Source organism: Sinohyriopsis cumingii, chromosome 6 (assembly GCF_028554795.1).
Source record: "Sinohyriopsis cumingii isolate HCF-2022 chromosome 6, ASM2855479v2, whole genome shotgun sequence".
Taxonomy (NCBI): Eukaryota; Metazoa; Mollusca; class Bivalvia; order Unionida; family Unionidae; genus Sinohyriopsis; species Sinohyriopsis cumingii.
Window position 1 is genome coordinate 90109389 of NC_142966.1, and position 22134 is coordinate 90131522.

Here is a 22134-nt window from a genome sequence, read left to right on the forward strand (position 1 = left end):
GACCTAGATGTTGCATAACATGAATAGTAGGAAGATATTAAATGACTAAAGGAAATTTTATTATTGCCCCATAGACTTGTATTTCATAATGGGCGGGGGGGTATACCAAGTTGTTGCATGCCATTTTTAAACATTTAGTCCTAGAAAGACCAGTTTAAATATAGGAAAGGTCTTGAAAGGAGTTTTATTTGCTTAAAATGAATATTTGGAAGATATTAAAAATCTAAAGGGATTGTTACTATTGCCCCATAGTGTTATATTTCACTGCTAGGGGGTTATTCCAAGTTGTTGCATGATGCTTGCATGCCACTTTTGGGAATTCAGTCTCAGAAAGACTGATTTAAATGTAGGAAATACAGTATCTGAAGGGAGCCTAGGATTCATAGAGATAATAAAATATGCATGTAGTCCTGAATGATGACCTCAGCCGCAAGATGGGAGATTCCTTCAACTTCTGCTATCATTCATCTCAGTACCTTGAAGATCATGAAGAAATAAAAGCTGCTTTCAAATTTTTATCAAACTTGAGAAGGTGATCTAAGGTATCCAAGTACTTCATTCAATTTATATCCATATACATGCCAAGATGTAATGTTAGGGCTCTATGGTCTTAAAGTCCTTAACAGAATAAAATAAAAACCAAAGATTTTGTAAAATTAAAAAAATAATTTATTTCCTATGAATACATAATGAAAATGTGTGTGTGATTTGGACTTTTAACATACCGGCAGCTTTAACAATTTTCCAGTCATATCGCTATGATGTCTGCAGTGTGGCAGTTTATAGTGATGTATAGCACTGGGTCATCATGTAGCACAATGTCCCATCCATTCACGTTATCCTGACAAAAGGCTGACCAGTCCTAGCACTAACCTCTTAATGCTGCTATTATCATTTTTATAAGTCAATTATGGGGGCGCTCACCAGTTAATATGTACTTTTGAGAGAGTGACGTATTTAAGGTGAAGTTGTTCACATTTAAAACATGCACAATGGAGAGAATGTTGGCATACCTCTATGCTACATTAATGTAATGTGGATGATATTTCTTTGGATATTGTACTTTTGGAACTTTTACATGATTTAAGCACACTGCTAACTAAAATGACTGCTCCCTTGTGCTAAAAAATCAGCCTGAATTAGTCTAAAGTACACTATCCATAGCAGCTATTAAAATAGGGAAAATGAATTTTGCCAGACTAGACAATACCAGCTTCTGAAAGTGCAATGAATGTAGTACCAAATATAAAAAATGTAAAGAAAGTTATTGGCTCTTTTTTATGCAATTTACCTCTGAAGTTCAGGAAGTGAGAATGACCAAGTAGAGCTAGCACTTTTTTGAAAGGTGCACATCTGAAGTAAGGCCAAGCTGTATACTCTATAACCCATAGTACACCCATCAATCATGAAAATAGAGGGAATTAAAGGTTCTTTGAATTATACCTAAGATATGCAAGGTATTTTTTAAATAGCCAGTATAAACAGTAAGGAAAGCTGGGGAAATTCTTTTTCTTTAAAATTCTAACCATATGAAACTGTAGAGCGCCACCTATATGACTTAGCTGAGGTTTGAACCCATGATCGCTCGCATCAGAGGCAGATGCTCTAACCACTTAGGCCACTGGAGTGGTCAAATTGAAAATATAAAAAGGACTTACAGTATTGTGAATTAAATCCCAAATGGTCCAAAAGTTATATCACAAGTCCAAAATTAGAGTATTCCAAATGAATTGCAGTGGTGTTCTGAATAAATTCCAATCTTGAAATTGCTGATCTACCAACAACCTGGAATAGCCTAGAATGGTATTGATCTGCTATCAGTCTTGATGTATCACAATGATCTAATCCAAAATTTCTCTACATGAATTCACAATAGTCCCCCAAAAAAGTAATTTAGTTCAAAAATAATATTGAGCGCATTGTAATATTAGTGAATAATATTGTTAAAAACCCTGTCAAATTAAAACTGAACACAACTGAAGTTAAATATTGGAATTAAAAATTTCTGTTTACTTCTCCTTACACAAAAACATAATACACAATATGAGGACCAAGATGAGGATCATCTTGATGAAAATTTCCATCAAACTCTAAACATAATTTGTTTTAGAATTTTCTAAGGTCAGAATAAAGGCTGTGTCTAAATCTCAAAACCTGGTAAACATGTTTTTACATACAAATAATATTAATCTTAATATATAATGTACAGTCATAGACAAAAATTAGCTATGCAATATGTTGTTTATAAAAAAGACATTAGATAGGCCTAAACTACCACCCTCAATTATTGACAAGGGTCAATCACACAATACAAATTAAACAGATATAACATATAATCATTGACAAAAGCTCCCCCCCCCACCTCCATATAATGCTTCCAGGTCTTGATACAGTGATTACTGACTTGAATATTCCAGGCATTGCTACAGTGAATACAGACTTGATTACTCCAGGGTTTGTTATAATGAATGAAAGTTGTTATGCATATTTAATTTAATTGTTTGTTAGTTTTAATTTTTATATATTTCATTGCATGTTATTGTAATGTAACATTGTTTGCTGGTCTTGACTTTATCCAAAACTGAGTTCATTTCTGCTTGACCTAATTAACTTTTCTTTTATAGTTTTTTATTTTCATTTATGTAAACAACTAAATATAGCTAAATATAGCTTCATTATACTCTATGTTTATGAGCTTATTAACTAAATTATTATTCAGGTAAACAAGAAGTGGTAAATATGTTGATCAGGGTCAGGGTTTTGGAGATTCCCATGTGAGTTATATAGATTATTGTGTTGCAAGTAAACAAGGTTCATTAAGATCATTCTAGAAGGTTATTTTCCATTAGGTAATGGTTGTTTTTAGAAAATGCTAGTGTGACCTGAGGTCAAGCAGAGAACTATATTATCTTGTGACTGTGAAGATTTTACCAGTTGTGCTTTAACATCTAGCACTATAAGTTGTATTATGTTTTGATCAATTTGGGCTGAATTTTATTTTCTTCAAATTATTGAATACAAGTGATTATTTTCTCTGGAAATACAAAAGTGCTCTGAAAATTTTTTTGGATAAAGACATTCATTGGAATTTATACTAAATTAAAACTTGGAATAATATTTCTGTGATTCAACAAGAGACTGTTGACACATCAGCACTTTGCTGACCATAACAGACATGTCATCGCCTTAAATATTTTATCTCATCGGGACTTGAACTTAGTGTCATTCAGGACTTACAAAGCTTATTGTCTTCACTCTTTTCTGCTACTCATTTTAAGAGCATAGGCTCGTAACAAAGTTGTATTATTTTTTTTCCTTAACTTAATTAAGTTACAGTGTTCACATTCAAGAAATGGGTATGGATTCCATTATCTAGTAAAACCATCAATCCATACCCTTTCTGCCCAGCTGTTAGTATAAACAAACACAAGTAATGATTGACAAGTCTTGTTATGAAGTTATTTTATTGTTAATAGTCTTATTTATCTTCTTTTTTACCTAACTTTACTTTAAACAGATAAACCGCTCTGGTGGCCTAAGTGGTTAGAGAATCCACCTCGGATGTGGGAGGTCATGGGTTTCAACCCCTGGCTGAAACATACCAAAGACATAAAAATGGTATTAACAGTTGCCTTGCTTGGTGCTCAGCATTAAGAGGTTAGTGTTAAGACTGGTCAGTTTGGTGTCAGGATAATGTGACTGGGTGGGACATGCTACATGTCTGTAGCATGATGCCTCAGTGCTAGACATCACTAAACTGCCACACTGCAGACATTGTAGCCATATGACTGAAAAACTGCTAAAAGCTACATTAAAAAACCAACACACACACAAACACACACTTAAACCAAAAACGAACAGCTACTTAAGCCTATAGATGTGACAAACCTTTTGGAAAATCATGTATGCTACTCAAATTTAATGAACTATCACAAGACAGGAAGATTCACAACTCAGGAATATTCCAAACGAATATAACCACCACATGTTTGGAAATAGGAGAGGAACAGCCAGATAAAAATGGGGAAACTGGGCATTAATTGGAAACAAATAAATTACAAAACTGCAGACAACCATCACCGGAAGAGGACGCATGTGGATGTCGTGGTAGTGAGGACTTTGTCTCTGCCTTCCTCACTTCCTTGCTTCCTGTTGCATACTCTGGTGGTATAATAATAGCAAATTATCACACAAATTAAGTAGCATGCAAATGCATGCAAATTAACGTGTCGTACATGCCGATAGGTGAAAAGTGACTGTAATCCAAATAAGCAAGCTGCAATAGTGGTGTGTTATGAAGCATCATTGTGTGAAGACGTCCCCTTGCAAGTGAAGCAGTATAACCACCCACTGGAGCAAGCACATTCAGTTGTAGTTTGCCCAACAGGAAAGGGCCAGACTGGGGAATCTTAAACGAGTGTAGGGACAAGGTCTTTTGTTTACCAGTACTCAGCAACCCAGTGTCTCAGTCAGAGACAAGAAGCCAGGACATAAGGCAGTATCCCATTGGGGTAGAAATCTGTCTTATTCTGGAGCACCAGTCCTCAGACAGATTCAGCGGGGGTACACACCAAATACAAAAACCTATCCTAAAGAACCCGAGATAGTGAGACTCGGGGTAGTGTAGCCAAGGGAGTTTCCACTACAGTATCATTGCTGTAATAATTAGGAACGATATAAAAATCATATCAACAATCATTAATACAATTCATACAATATACTACATGTACTTAGAAAATATTTTGTAAGGTTTCACTCCACCACCTATCTTAAAATTCACTTGAAACTTGATGAAAGTGAGAAGAAAAAACCTAATTGACTTGTCCTTCAATTTTGCTAACTTCGCCGACGAATAGCTGCAGAAATCTGACACATCTTTAGGTCTCCCATCTAGTACATTATTGTCAAAATCCCCTGTCACAAATTTATTTGTTTTCTTATTATTCACGGATTTTTCCTGCAAAAGAATTTAAAAACATGTCTCTTAACATCCATCATTGTAAAGGCACTAATGGAACTGATACAAAACCACTTGTTTATTTACTTATCTTCAATTTCCGACGCGTGCGAAAATTTGGCCATGTACGTCGAATTACAAAAACCAGCCGCTCTTTCTATTTGTGTCGCTCGATACGATCACGCAGTTTCTTAAGAAAGAGCGCAACATTTATGGATTCCAAATTGTTGCGTTATTCCAAGTCGGGGCCCAACATCAATAATGCCAACAGAAAATTAAATCGCGATTTAATGTTTTGTGCGAGTTGTAAGGTTAGTACTAAATGTTACATACATTAAAAGAATGCTGCTGGGAAAAATGGAAGAATTTCTGTTTATATATAGCAGAAAATGGATCACCATTTTTTCTCCCGACCCCCTCCCCATCCCAGTATTGCTGAAATGTAATCCTTTGAAGTTTTAGAGATACGACACCGATAGTTATAATATTAATATTGTAGATCGTTTACTAAACGAGGTTTTAAGTTTCATGCGGCTTTCTGTGGTGGACCTAAAGCAAATTAAAACAATGGAGCAAGTTCATTGCCGTGATGCCATCTTATTTATACCAAATGTTATATTATTGAAGGTATATTTATAGGTAAATAATGATATAGGTCCCTGTGTGCTTTGTAAATAGTAGAGAAGAAGAGTATAACATTTCTTTATTTTTTTTTATTTTTTTAAAAATAGACTCAAGGCAGTGGTCTCATCAGAGTTCTTGCACACCTACATTGGGTCACAAACATCACAGGTTACCTGTACTGAAATACAGACTTTTGAAATTCCCATTTCCTGTGTCCTGGGGCAAGCTAATTTTTACACAGGCTGGAAAATATCCAGATGTAGCTTGCCCGTCTGGAAAGTACATCTTAAGGACTAACAATGTAACTTTTGAGATGGGTGGGGGCTTGGGTTAAAAAAACATGGCTTCCTATAATTCATTTGAAAAAAGAACCATATGCATTGATTGTATTAGTTGAACACAACTTTTTTTGAGGTAAAAGAATACTTTGCCATTTGAACATTTTTTGCAAGGAATTTAATATTTTTATTTTTCACTTTAACTTTTAAATGAAAATCAAGAGCCCACACCTGGCTGATTGTACATAGTTATGCCATTTTTATCTTTTAATCATTATATAATCATAATTATATAATCATTCATCACATAACTTAACTGCAGGATGGTCTGTCATGTATGGCTTGAAAGAACCAATAATCACTGCCCAGATCTTTTGAAAGGGGTTGTAGTATAGCTGAGCATTGCCAATAATGTGAATGGGAATAGTTATGTGATTTAATATTATCAGGGTATTTTGATTTGACCCCTGAAAAGTAAATTCAGTTATATATCAAAATCATTCAAATCCAACAAGTAGTTTTAAAGATATGGCTAATTAATTTCAAATGATCTTTGTAACAAGTATAGCTCAGGAACATTGCACAATTCACATGCAGTATGGTGTGTAGATTATCTCATAGGTCTTGATGTGTCTTTTATCATACTTGCCGTAACATGATGTGTCAAGCGAAAAACTATATTTTTACTCCCAAATTCCCTGTGTTTAGGAAGAAAAAAAAGAAGAATTTTTGTAGGGAAAATGTTCTGTTCATAATAGAATCATAAATTAGAAGATTGCATACATCTCTGTTAGTGCTATGATCATGTGACAAATGTATATCACTGAAACAGACCTGTTATGAAAATAAAGAAAATGAACAAAAAAAGGTAAAAGTTCCATTTGAATGGTGATATTTGAGTATGAGTACCTAAAGAGTGTTTTAATTCATCTTGCCAGCAGTTGAAAACTAGTCTCAAGCTACATTTATTTAGGTACCATACATGTGCCAATATTAGTTTCATTTTTTTCTATAGAGCCCCATTTTATCCCATCATTATTTCTTAGGCTCAATTAGGCGCATTTAACACTATTTACTAATTAACATATTTATTGTGAATTATTTGTTTTGCACATATGTTGCTGCTTGGTATATTTTTTCATTCCTTCTTTGTTTAATATAATAATGGAGATTCACAACCCCACACACCCACAATCACACACACACACACAGAGTTCAGGATTCCTTTTCCTGAAATTCTGTTGAAAGCCCTGCTCTTACAAAAAGAGCCACAAAATTTGATGAGTGAATGTATCTTGATTTGTACCTCGCCATCATTTCAAAAACAGGTCACTGTCATTCTTTAGGGGCAGAAAGTTTGGAAAATCCATGGTTGTCTCTAGGCAGTCAGCTTTGAAAATATTGTTATACATCAGGTTTTTCTGGTTGCCCAGAAAAATACTGAAGTTTCCACCCACATAGTTAGCCCTAATTGCATACAATACTTGCAACTCACCCTCAGTCCTGCCAATGGAATGTCTCACACATGTTAACACTCATGTTTAAACTGTTTGAGATCAAGAAATTCGGGGCTTGGGTGGCAGAGTTGTTGAAAGTGCTCTCCTTTACTGATCACTGCCATCTTACATCTGTCAGCATGGGTTTGAGTCTTGGGCTTAACCAAGAAAACTGGGTTTGAGAAAGCTTGCCAGTAGCTTCCTGTGTGTCAGTGGTTCTTACCAGGGTTTTCCCAGGTTTTTCCTCCACCAGTTATACTGGCTGCCATGTCTAGCCTATCACACACTGAAGAATGGCATTAAACCCAAACCAACAAAAAGATAAGAAATTTTTCATTTCTGACAGTGTCTTGTTGTCATTCAACTTTCTAGTTGTTGGCTATTCCAGACCAGAAACTTCTTTGTTTTCAGCATTACAGTTCATGGTATCATTAATCTTACACTCTTAATCCTGCGTATAAATTTGAATGCAGCTGTTAACTTTCCCTGTGAGATTTTTGTTAAGCCATCATCCTTGAAGCCAGTGTAATATGCAGGAACAGTTGTGATTGGTTAATTATTTAAATGCCATATTCCTTTAGCTAAAGTTAGCCAACCAAAGTATCTGTTACATGCTCTACAACGAGGAACTATTTCTTAAAGTGACCAAAGAGAAAGCATAATACTTGTACTGGATCATAAACATTGTGTCAAAACGAAGGTGATGAAAGACAAACATTCGTGAGTTTTGTTTCTTTAAATGTTTTCCCTGAGAGGCTGGTGATGTGGACTGTGATTACTATACTGAGTAGCAGACACATTGATTAGTGTGGCCTCTCACCAACGGCAATCACCCAACATGTACTTAACTGTGGAATTATACAGAGATTATTTGGGCATGGTTACACAGAGGGACAATTCATTGATAAAATATTTGTCACTGGGTCCCGTCTGAAAAACTGTTCATGCCAGAATCACCAAACTTCATGATTGTGTGCATCCATATTTGTACAGTATCGCACCCTTACATCGAAAGAAAGTCATTGTGACCTATATTTTACATTTTATGTTAAATTTTTGCATGCAGCTCATGACCACATTGGTGTTTTATGAGTTGTATAATACTGTTATTCCTCGACTTGTGACACTTCACATTTCACTGACTTTGCGTCAATGTAACATTTTTACTGTTTATTCTTTAATCATTAAACTAGGCGATTGATATATCTCTTTTAGTACACCAATTTCAACTGAATCATGCTTTTTGTTTTTTAATAACACTTTTTTCAGGTTTTGTTGAGAAAGAAATTGGGTTGTTCCATTTATTCTGGTTTCATTTTGTAAATATGCTGCACAAGGATCCAATCATTTAGAACAGAGACAAAACCTTTTTTCAGTGGGAAACTAAAGGTACCATGTGATTATAAAGCCCTTTTATTCTAATAACATGTAACAAAGAATTATTATAATGCAGGTATGATTTAATACTTCCCATATTCCCAGTGTTGGGTTGGTTTTGAGCCTCAAAAGTGTTTTTAGGTCCCACGGTCCTCCAATTGAGACTGTGCTTGTTATGGTCTCTTAATCAATCAATTTGATCCCAAAAAGCATGGGTCAATTAAATACCTAGTATTTTAACAAGATTAAGATAACCAATAAGAATAAAGAGAACAAATCAGAATGTTCGATTCATTGTGTTGAATGTTACAGGTTGTACTCCTGTTTCTGTATAGTACATCCAGAATGACTTAATGTTGATATTTTCTTTGGATTATGTACATACAGTGATTTGATTTCTCAGATTTCAGTGTATATTCATTTATATTGTTTTCAGTATGGCAATTTTTTTTATAGTACTGAAGTCTGTATTTTTTTTTTAACATATATTAGAATACACCCTGCTATACATGTTGTTACCTGCATTTAGACTTTACCTCAAAGTTAATTACAGTATTATTTTATGGGGACAAAATTTTACCCACATTTAGACTTTACCTCAAAGTTAATTACAGTATTATTTTATGGGGACAAAATTTTACCCACATTTAGACTTTACCTCAAAGTTAATTACAGTATTATTTTAGGGGACAAAATTTTACCCACATTTAGACTTTACCTCAAAGTTAATTACAGTATTATCTTAGGGGACAAAATGTTACCCACATTTAGACTTTACCTCAAAGTTAATTACAGTATTATTTTAGAGGACAAAATTTTACCCACATTTAGACTTTACCTCAAAGTTAATTACAGTATTATTTTATGGGGACAAAATTTTACCCACATTTAGACTTTACCTCAAAGTTAATTACAGTATTATCTTAGGGGACAAAATGTTACCCACATTTAGACTTTACCTCAAAGTTAATTACAGTATTATTTTAGAGGACAAAATTTTACCCACATTTAGACTTTACCTCAAAGTTAATTACAGTATTATTTTAGAAGACAAAATTTTACCCACATTTAGACTTTACCTCAAAGTTAATTACAGTATTATTTTATGGGTACAAAATTTTACCCACATTTAGACTTTACCTCAAAGTTAATTACAGTATTATCTTAGGGGACAAAATTTTACCCACATTTAGACTTTACCTCAAAGTTAATTACAGTATTATTTTAGACAAAATTTTACCCACATTTAGACTTTACATCAAAGTTAATTACAGTATTATTTTAGAGGACAAAATTTTACCCACATTTAGACTTTACCTCAAAGTTAATTACAGTATTATTTTACGGGGACAAAATTTTACACACATTTAGACTTTACCTCAAAGTTAATTACAGTATTATCTTAGGGGACAAAATGTTACCCACATTTAGACTTTACCTCAAAGTTAATTACAGTATTATTTTAGAGGACAAAATTTTACCCACATTTAGACTTTACCTCAAAGTTAATTACAGTATTATTTTACGGGGACAAAATTTTACCCACATTTAGACTTTACCTCAAAGTTAATTACAGTATTATCTTAGGGGACAAAATTTTACCCACATTTAGACTTTACCTCAAAGTTAATTACAGTATTATTTTAGAGGACAAAATTTTACCCACATTTAGACTTTACCTCAAAGTTAATTACAGTATTATCTTAGGGGACAAAATTTTACCCACATTTAGACTTTACCTCAAAGTTAATTACAGTATTATTTTAGAGGACAAAATTTTACCCACATTTAGACTTTACCTCAAAGTTAATTACAGTATTATCTTAGAGGACAAAATGTTACCCACATTTAGACTTTACCTCAAAGTTAATTACAGTATTATTTTATGGGGACAAAATTGTACCCACATTTAGACTTTACCTCAAAGTTAATTACAGTATTATCTTAGGGGACAAAATTTTACCCACATTTAGACTTTACCTCAAAGTTAATTACAGTATTATTTTAGAGGACAAAATTTTACCCATATTTAGACTTTACCTCAAAGTTAATTACAGTATTATTGTAGACAAAATTTTACCCATATTTAGACTTTACCTCAAAGTTAATTACAGTATTATTTTAGACAAAATTTTACCCATATTTAGACTTTACCTCAAAGTTAATTACAGTATTATTTTAGGGGACAAAATTTTACCCACATTTAGACTTTACCTCAAAGTTAATTACAGTATTATTTTAGAGGACAAAATTTTACCCACATTTAGACTTTACCTCAAAGGTAATTACAGTATTATCTTTGGGGACAAAATTTTACCCACTCACAGATACTCGACCAGTCTCTTTATCATACATGCAGTTGGCTGCATCCATCGCTAGTAAATATTTATTGTATCAAGGTTACATTTCATTATATGCAAAGGATTGTTCTTCATCCTTTCCATCAGTGATGACTCCCAATTTCTTTTATTTCAGCTTTAGCAGGTAAATTGGAGTCCAGCAATTGTCATGGAAATGAACTGGTGACAAATGCAATGAGTATGGGGGAAGTTTGATAGAAATAACAAACAAATACAGATGAAAATGTCAATAACTTGCGTACTGACTGAGAAAGAAACTTTGCAAGACTTAATTGTCAGAAGGTTAGACTAATTTTATTTTATCAATGTTTGATGACAGATCTTTACTGCATTGGACATATTGTATTATTCAGAGTTTGTGCTGTTTATTTTCTTGCCACCAATTAAAAAGTACCAGCTAAATAGTTTTTTGAGACCTCCAGGGAAATTGTGATTAGGGATCTCTTTTGTTCATCATTTTATTTTCACAACATGCAAACCCTATAGCAGTCAATTTTTCCTTCTTTGTTTAAACTTTTCTTTCAATCTGTCAGTTTAGCTCATTTTTGGACTTGAAGATCTTGGATGAATTTGATAATGAGTGTGATCCATCCATTTCACTGAGGTGAACTTGAATCTGACTGGCCAAGTTTGTTACTATTCTATAAGCCCTGTTTCCAGTCCAGTTTGCTCAAACTTGGAATATACATTGCCATTATAAAGATCATATGTAATTTCTATAATGAATGAAATGCATGCATATTAATGAGTTAATCCTGCATCTAATGGCTGAGGTTGTTGCCACTTGAAAAGCCATATTTCTGATCTGATTTTGATTGAACTAGAAATATTAGCATCCAGATATTGGATTGGTTTGCTGAGGAGCAAGATCCATTAATGATGTAATCTTACAGGTAATGGCAATGCATTTTACCACTCTAGAAACCGTCTTTGATCAAACTTGCAATATATGCTTATATCACCAAGACTTTGGACTGTTTTGGTAATAAGTGAAATGTGTGTCTGTTTATGAGGTGATCTTGCATGTGATTGGCTGAGTTTACCATGATTTTGATCCTACTGTGGTCTTTTTAAAGTTAGCAGGATCAATGCATATTAATGAGGAGGGGTGAAATGATTCATCAGTGTATTAATGGTTTGAGAATTCTGCCATTTTGATACATCAATATTTAGGGCAGATAATTGGTTCAAAATAATATTTACCATATAAAAGTTACTTTCAATTTTCAATGGCTAGGAGTAATTACAAGTTATTTGCCCCATTATTCATTATGTACATCTATATGTATCACATCACAGACTATAATTAGTAGTGAAATAGCAGTTTTGGACCACTGATGAAAACGTTTCTTGACTAGCATTCAAGCTAGTTGTAGATAACTTTTGGTGACCATCCTTAAACACTAGTGAAAGATTACCTTTGGTGACTAGCATGAATACTAAGCATAGAAAACTTTTGGTGACTAACAGTGTGTGGTTTTTGGGCTACTGGCATTTTGGGCTACTGCATAGGTGGATGGATTCCTCAATTACATCGTGATACATCTCAACCCAATTGATCGCCATCCATCTGTGCTTGTTTTTATCGAAGAATTTCTTCTGTCTAGAGGTGTATGGATCCACAGACACATTGACATACTCTATAAACTCAACTGATGTTTGTTGAAGCAGATATCCAAACTTTCCTACGTAGTGCTCTTCATGATGATGTACTGCCACATAGCCCAAGTATGGTGAGAATTGCTGCTCACCATTTGTTGTCCAAGATTGCTTATCCTCCTAAAACATATTTGCATGTGCCAGGGCCTCATTGTTGTTATCCACCAAGTGTGCTCATCTTCAATTATAATGCATGGCTGCTGGCTTGCTTGCTGCACTAATTGCTAAAAAATAGGTAGGCTTTGCATAATGGCCCAGCCATAGTAGCTGCTGGCATCATGGTAGGTAATCCATGTGCTAGGTTTGCTGGGGTTGTGGCAGCATATAGTTGATTGTTTGACTTCATGTTCCAGCAGCTCACCATCTGTCAACAAAAAGGTGTATGTCTGTGAGCAGTTTGAACTGAGTGCCTGTGATCTTCAGTAATGCATCCTGGCTCATCACTGGAGAGATTTAGTAGTGGTCAGGGTCCAGGCTATAGTTTGTCATTTAGGTGGTGTGGAAGGCCTTAAACGTGTCTGCCATCAGGAGCATATCCATTTTCAGGTAGATGTCATGGTAGTCTGCCAGTTTTTGTCACCTGAACTAATTCCAAACCTTTTGAGCATGCTTGTGACTTCTGCATCAATTCCCAAAGCCACATTGGACCTGGTTGGCAGTTTTATGCATGTTGCCTTTTCCTTGGTGCACTGGTGGGGCCTTCAGTCCCTAATTGACTGGTGCCTATGATAGGTAAAACACCACCATTTATTCTGCGCCAGCATCTCTGAATGAACCTGTGACCATTCGGGTGGCCACAGTGGTTAGAGCATCCACCTTGGGTGTGGGATGCTGCAGGTTTAAACCTCAGCCGAGTCATACCAAAGATTTATAAAACTAATACTGCAGCTGCCTTGCTCGATGCTCAGCCTGGTGTCAGGTTAATGTGACTGGGTGGGATATGATGCTACATGTCTGCAGCATGATGCCTCAGTGCTAGACGTCACTATAAACTGCCACACTACAGACATCATATTGATATGACTGAAGAATTGTTAAAGGTTCGTTAAAGATCAAAATCACATACGTTCTGAATGAACCTTGGCAGATTGCTTCGATACCTTGGCTTTTTATGTTCCAACATGGAAAAATGCTATGTCTACCACCAACACTGACTGACCGACCCCAGAACAAACTGTCACCATTCCTTTGCCTGTCCATGGACCGAGCAGTATATGTTTACACACCACTGTCACCGCAGCTTTTTAATACCTAGTTTCAACCACAAACGTATTATTTCTCCAGTGAAACATATTTAATCAATGCAGTACTAAACACTTGCATGCCTTTAATTGAGGTATGCTATCCACCAGTCATCATAGCTGACATTGATGCTAGTTGCCAAAGTTTTTGATTTGCCTGACATTTGTAAAGAAAATGGTACCTCTAAATCATGGTGTCCTCAGCAACAGCTGCTGCTGGTAGTCAAATAAAGTTATTTATGATTACCTTTAGTATTGAGATAGTTGCTAAAAGTTTACTGCTACTAGCATTAATGTTAGTTACCAAAAGTTTTCAATGAGTGGTCCAAAATTGCTTGTTCACTACTTCTTGTGTGTTTCACATTGCATTTCAATGCATTGCATATGTGAAGTAATTTTGCATTTCATTGACTGACTGAGCGTGTTACTCTTGAAACAATATTTTACTTTATTAGATAGGTTTATTTTTATTAATGACTTCAGTTATTAGCATGAGACTGTGGATAATAATTATGCATAGAAAGACATTTTATCAGGATATAGTACAATACATAAAATCCATGTAATATAAATTATGCATATATTTTGATTAAGACATTTTATCAGGATATAGTACAATACATAAAATCAACATGGTATAAAGTTTGGTAAATAGTTTGTGTTCTTACAAGACTGCATAGCCATGCTTGGTGACAAGGTCAACTGTTCAGTTACATGTATGTAAGCCAGGTGACCAGTATCAGATCCTTTATCTGTATATACTTTTAGTTGATTGTCAGAGTAATTGCTTTTCAGGGTTAATGTTATATGTTGTAATATTCAACATTAAATTAATTTTTTTGTTTTATGTCTTAACATGCATATAGAGATTTTACTGAATGGACAACTTGAGAGTTTAACATCTCATAGATTAACAAACCAGTTAGGCAAAACTTTGAACAAGATCAGTGAATAAACTACACCAGTCCCTTGATAACTCACGCTCTGATAACTCGCGAACCCGCTTATAATGGTGGAATAAAAGAAAAGTTAAAAGGCACGAAAATCCTATTGCTAACCATTCCCAGTGTTTCAGACCATTACTGGAAATGGTTTAGGAGGAGTTGGATAGATATTACACCATACTGATTCTCCATGTATTTTCTTTGAAAAGTATGATTGAAGGAAATGTCAGGTGCCCAAATAGAAGAGTATTGTTCAAAACTGGAACCAGGAAAATATCTTGTCTGGGAATGTGGGAAAAAATGAAAGTTTGCTGGCTACATGATGCAAAAGAAAAGGGTTATATTAATTCACTAATTAGTGACAAGTAATGATAACCTATCATACTCATGACATTTTATTTATTTGATTATTTATTTAGTGAGTCAGCTGTACAAAAAGAAGAAGAAGACAAGGAACATATAAGGCATGCAGAATTGGTTGCATTTGATAATTGCTCCAAAGGACTAGGTAATAGAATAATTGTCACAAATAATTCTCCAAATGTTTACATGTAAATTTCATTCATAGTATAAAACATAATTTTTTATATTTATTTAACCCTATGTAACCTGGATTCCTCTACAGACCTAACACATATTTGTACCAGTAAGACCATTCTACAATACAACCTTTGTATACTGGCTACCTCTATGAAACAAACAAAAATGCATCTGATTTGGGGAAGTTTTACTATCAATGTAGTCATAGCATGCACAATATAAATTAATGATTTAAGATTGAAACTTTTGGAATCATGATCCAGGATGGATTTATATTTAGTTTTGGTGTGGGACGAGCAGTAGAGGTTCTTAAATGATACTTTAATTTTCCAAATAAAGCTCCATGTGAAAGGCATGTACATTTGAATTAATAAGCAATTAAAGGTGTTCTTACTGGTGTAATTTTATGATTTAATTGTTAGGGATTAAAATATGTGGTGGTTGCAGCCTGAACGGGGAGGAGGACTATGGAATCTTCATCAAGCGGATCTTGCCAGGTGGTCTGGCTGACCTAGAAGGTAAGCACTAATTGGGTTCAGCACTAATCTCTGACAATAAAAGACATCATTTTGTGCCAAAAATATCTTCAGAATGGCAGGTTTGAAGGCAAATATACCATGACACCAGTCTATAAAAGAAAGTCTGAGTGGTCCAATTGTAATATGCTTTTTTTTAACATAGTTCCACTGGTTATAGACCATATAAATGTGATGGTGTTTGGCATCTGTTAGCACAAGTTTGTTATCACTACAACTCCTAAACTACTGAGAAGTGACCACCAAACATTAAAGACGTTAATAACAAGGTCTAGTTAAATAAAAAATATGCAGCTTTTACATATAATGTGGTCACCATGGCAGCCATTTTGATGTTATTGCTACTTCTCTGATACAGATATTCATATCATCTTGTGGATTTTACTTAAAGATATCTGCTATGGTGGCCATCTTGAAAATATTATTTTTGCTCCTTATCTAGAAATGGATTTTCCTATTTCCTAATAATGTATACTTGGTCCTAAATGAAAAGGGTGATAATCTGGCATCCAATATGGCAACCAGGGCAGTAATATTGAAAATATTGTGTCTATTTTGAATATGTTCCACAATCACATTTGCATTTGGGGATATAAGTCTGCTACCCCACCCCACCCCAAATCCAGCCATGTTAAAAAGACAAAACTGTCTTTTCTGTCGTTTTCATATAGACAAAGAGCAATAAAGCTTCCCCATTACCTTCCCTCCTTTTTAAGCTCGCTGTTGTACGGTCAATATTATGTGAAATATGAGACACCACTCATAAGTCCATGCCAATATTAAGTTGAATTTTAGCCATCCGTCCAGGAATTTGGGTTTATATTGTGTAAAAATCATTCCTATACAGGTGTTGTACATTATTTTTGGGTTTTCTTCCAACACTTTTGTTAATTTATCATATTCTCAGACTTTGTCTATTCAAACCACATTATACAACACTCTGTCATTGAATCCATGTGGTATCACTGCCTATTGGTGGCTTACTCACTAACTGGTGTTGTTTTATGCAACTTACTAACATGCTGCATTGTTACTATATCCATTTTGTTTGGGTATATTGGCATTTCAGTGAAAAGAGATGATTGTCATGCCCTTAATGTTCTAAATGTACTTCACCTTGCTAATGATAGAGGTTACCTAGTAGGTACCCAATCAAAAGTAAATTATATTAAATTATATTAAATGTAAACCTGAACTACTTTGTTGTAAGTTCATTCATGCAAATCCCCCTAAGAGATATAAGCTTAACTCCATATACCTGAAGTTTTGAAATTATTTTTGCTGTGCTTTGCTGATAGCATATTGCTTCCTCAGTCACATTCTTCAAAATAAAACTGGGGCCCCATGTGGCCGCGTGGTCTAAAGCGCTGTCCGTTACGGATCACTGCCATCTCACCTCTGTCTGCGTGGGTTCGAGTCTCGGATTCGGCCAATGCGGGTATGTGAGAAAGCTTGCCAGTAGCTTCTCGTGGGTCGGTGGTTCTTTCCGGGGTTTTCCCGGGTTCTTCCTCCACCATTAATACTGGCCGCCATGAATAGCCAATTGTGTGCTGAAAAATGGCGTTAAACCCCACAACAACAATAACAACATCAAAATAAAACACACTTGAACACCATTTCAGTGACTGAAATAATCACGTTTTACGTTTTACATTTTATGTAAGGAGTAAAAATCTGACATCAAAGAAACATGGGCACTGATCATAAACTTTATTAAAGTTGGCTTCAGCATTCTCATTCATTGCAGTGATGTGTTATAACATCTGTTCTTCAGCATGTCTTCTTGATGAACCTAATGTCAGATATATTGGGTGGTTCTAATTTGCATACTTTACCTTACAAATTATTGAAATGGACTCTTCCACAGCAGAATTTGACACAAAACATCACCCTACCTATTGTCAGCCATTTAAGTTATCTCGGACAGGTGGTTGTTTATCTGACATTACCTTTTAACTGCCTTTGTAACAGCTGTATGCCCTAAGGATAGCTGAACTTCGAGCAGGACTGTTTTTCTGTTCATAGATAGATTACAGGCATATATCATGGTGGTCAAGAAATTTAGCAGGATTTTTTTGTTGAAAAAACTTTGGGGCTAAGATTCCTGAAAATTGTATTTTTCAAAACCTGATCATGGCGTGGATTTGGTAGTCCAAATCGTGTTTTTCATTTAACACATTAACCCCTGGAGGCTTTTGTGATTTTCGCCTGAAATTCGAGTAGGAAACACATTTTGAAAGCTATTTCTGAATACATTCGAAAATACCAAATCCCAGGTGATCTTTCAATAACATACTGCTTAGTTATGTTAGAAACATCATTTTTCATTGGCTATTTGGCTCTCGCATGAGCAGAAGGGTAAAAGTTGGATTGTTTATAAAAACATTTTTGTCTAAACGGACCCATTATTTTTGTATCGAGACCACTCTTTATTCCAAATTCCCATCTTATCCTACTTTTTGCAAAGGCTCATCTGTCTGTTCGCAGTTCATGGTTTGCCTTAGATCTGAGACCAAAAAGTCTAAAATCCGGACACAAAATCGGATTACAATCACTGGCTAATTTTGGGTAGAAAACATCAGGTCCAAAAAATGAGGTTTTTCCCTCTGTATTTTGTAGTGCAACTAGAAACTCCAGATTATTTGGTATCATTGTAGAGCTACATCTGTCTACCTTTCTATAATACCACCCACTTTAGTGTATCATGCATGACCCTGACGCTGCAGAGCTCAGCAGTAGGCTACTACCTCCAGACATATTAACTCGTCACCAGGGGTTAATGTGTTAAATACTGCATTTTATGGCAGGTATGTACACAGATGCCGCCATGGATGGTCTATATGGATATGGCAGCAGAACATAAACAGGACACTACATACTGTGAGTGTGAAGATCCTCCTGAGCTAAAACATTCAGATCTGACCAAAGAGCGAACTGAGTTCAGCTTTAAGGCTGCCGTTGAAGATGTAGCAAGGGTGTTGCCTTTTTCAGAATGCCCTCCCCCCTACCACCATGCATAATTATAAGGTCAATGTTTTTGGTAGGTATTGATGATGAGGAATGGATTCCATTGTTGTGGCTGCTTCTGCTTCCCCAGTCAGTGAAGATCAGAGAGATTGATGACTGTCTTGAAGACTTTGTGATCCAGGAATGCTAAGGCTTTCTTTTCTGAAAGTTAAATACTGGTAACATTTTCATCATGCTGGTATAAAACACACTTTGATGTCTTCTATACTTAACTCCTGGATTTAGATAAGAATTTAATATCAGCAGTTAACATGTGTGCCCCACTTTTTCACAAAGTTGACAAGAATGTATTTCATGCCAGTCAGAGCTGGTTTGAAATGTTGACACCACGTCTTCGATGTTAGGCTTGGCATTGTTGTCAATTTTCCTTCTTGCTGAAAAATCAGGTAATGAGCATGCCTGAGAGGCAGCAGCCAGAATTGCTAGGATCATTGACGGGACAGCTTACCATTCTGTGGAAGGAAAGTTGAATGCCTAGGTGAATCTCAACCTGATATATGCCATATGTTGGCATTCCGTGTCACTTAATCCACATCATGTCCTGACATTACTGATGATGATGTTTTATTGTTGTTACTCTTTGCGGTTAAAATTGAAAAAGCTCAGATGCTTTAAGCTCTGTAACTGCCCTTTCAACTTGTCTGCACACCTCAGTCTTTTAACACCAGTCTATCCATGCTGAAGAGTAGGTATGATAGGTAAGCAAAGAATGCCAGGAGGTAACAGCCTATCCAGTTTAGGAGGCAATCTTACACAAATTCTGATGTGCAAATTCTCTTGTTTCTGCAAACTTTATGCACCCTCGTCCCTTACCTTTGACTCTGTAGAACTTGCATAAATTGGAATAAAATAAAATGGAAAAGCCATAAGAGAGTTTTACAATGGGGACAAATTTATACTCATGTAACCTGAATTCCATCAATACCAATTGAAGGGTAGTCAGGATTTGGTATGATTTTTTAGATGACAATGAAAGTTTTGGATCCTTGAGAATAGGGGTGAGCATCAAAGGTTATATTTTTTTATAGATAAAATGGACTCTTCCTTGTAACCTAGTAACAGGGTGGGGGGTCGGATTTTGTATGATATTGCATGAGGATGAGTAAGTGACAATGAACATACTCAATCCTGAATTTATTAATTGGATTGCTGCATAGGATGGGAAGCCAGAAGTGAAAACATGCAAATATTTGTGATAGCATCCATATCTATTTTATGTATTTATTTCTTTATGAAATACATTACCTGATCATATTAACATTAGGAATAACCTCTGAATGCAATCCTCCCTGATAGATAAGTAAATGCCTTTCTGTCTTTATATCACAGAGACAAAAAGAAGTAACTTGTACAGATTATCTCAAATTGACCCCACTTGGTGGCCACTGATATCCTTGATGTTTGCTAGTTAAAGCTTTCACTGAAACACTGTTAACATTGCCCCATTTTCAATATGTTTTAGACCATCCAACAAATCTTTTAATCAGTTTAGTAAGTCAGAAGGTTCATATATCTGGTGTATACAACATTTGTGTTGCCTTCGTTGAATTCGTTCATATTTCTGCCATTTATTATTGTCCATGTGGTATTGATCATTAAGATTGATGTGACATTTTCGCCATCATATTTTGAATTTGCACTGTTAGACTTTGGTTGATTATGCATTTCTATTATATGTCTTAACACCAATGCGATTTTGCCTAATTGAATATTTGTTGGATGGGCTTGTTGTTTTTCACTCTGTCATTTCAGAGATGCCAAGTAAGTCTAACTGAGCAGGCAGTGATTGACCTTGCTTAGGTATTGGTGTGTTTTATTGATAAGGTAATCAACATGACATCTCAGCATATGATGGCGAATACCTTAACTGCTACCTGCAACTTTGATCTGATAAGAGATGCTCTTTGGGATCTTCTTCTTTGAGGGGTTAAGGTCACATGTGTCAGCCTGGGGTTCACTCCCTTTTCGTTCCACTCATTTGCCTGGAGGCCATATTGATGAGTTGGGAAAGGAGGCAGCACAGGAGTTTCCACTTCAGCTTTCCATGAAAGTCTCCACCTCGATTGGGGTCATATCATAGAAAAGATTGTCATGTCCAAAAGGACCACAGGGGTACTTCTCAGTAATTTTTAATGTCGCTATGAATTAGAGGTGGCCTTATGCCCTTAATTTTTGTAGGCATGCCAAGAGGGGGAGAGTTTCTCCTTCCCCGAGCCCCCTGCCAACCAACAGCGACTTGCCATCCTTTCCACCTGCCAGCAACTCTCATGTGGGCACCAGACTCCTTTTATTTCGACAAATGATTGGGTGATTCAAGTCATTTTGGAGGGTCTCCTGATCTTGTTCATCCAGCCCTCTCCCCATTTGTCATTCCCTTTCATGACAGATCCTAAAGGATCTCATGAAGGTGGACATATTACAGATGGAGTTAGAGCATTTGCTCATAAAGTAGGCAGTCAAGTTAGTCCAAAACTTGGACTCCTTGGACTTTTACTCCAAAATATTTGTGGTGAAGAAGGCAATTGGGGCATTGAAACTTGGGCCAGCTCATCCAGATTATGGCTGCCCTGAAATTCAAAATGGAGATGGCAAAGCCCATTTGGCTGTCAGTGTGGCACAAGAAACATGTGATCATTCTGAGTCTGTCTGATGCATACTTCAATAATAATAATAATAATAATAATAATAATGACTTTATTTAAAATGGGTTACATAATTAGCTGAAGAACTAATCTACATTGAGGTACTCGTACAAAAGGAATTTATTTATTTTAACTGCATCTCTGAAACCACTGGATATATTGGGGTTTGGAAGAAGGAAATAGAGTGGGCATTTATAATGTCAACTGAAATACTATTCCAGAGCAAAGTTCCAGAGTATTGGAAACCTTTTTTTTGAATAATTTTCTTATTTGGTTTGGGAATTTTATGCTGTTTGGTAGACATGGATTGCAGGTGGGAAGTATTACCAGGTATCCTGTACTGGAATAGTGATTGTAAATATTCAGGAGTACTATTATTGGATATCCTGTATATTAATTTCGCTTTTCTCAACCAGATTTGGTCTTTAATAGGTAATATTTTTAACTTACCAG

The 22134-nt window shown here is 35.5% G+C and overlaps 1 protein-coding gene across 1 annotated transcript in view; it reads left to right on the forward strand.

Annotated features, from left to right (window-relative positions):
* The first annotated feature begins 5193 nt into the window (after positions 1–5193).
* LOC149797418 (syntaxin-binding protein 4-like) overlaps positions 5194–22134 on the forward strand; it is a 104956-nt gene continuing 88015 nt past the window's right edge. Inside the window, exons 1-4 of the mRNA XM_089962208.1 lie at positions 5194–5268; positions 11208–11374; positions 15356–15444; positions 15899–15994. Of these exons, the coding sequence (XP_089818334.1) occupies positions 11310–11374; positions 15356–15444; positions 15899–15994 (250 nt within the window). The 5' untranslated portion in view covers positions 5194–5268; positions 11208–11309. The remainder of the gene's footprint in view (positions 5269–11207; positions 11375–15355; positions 15445–15898; positions 15995–22134) is intronic.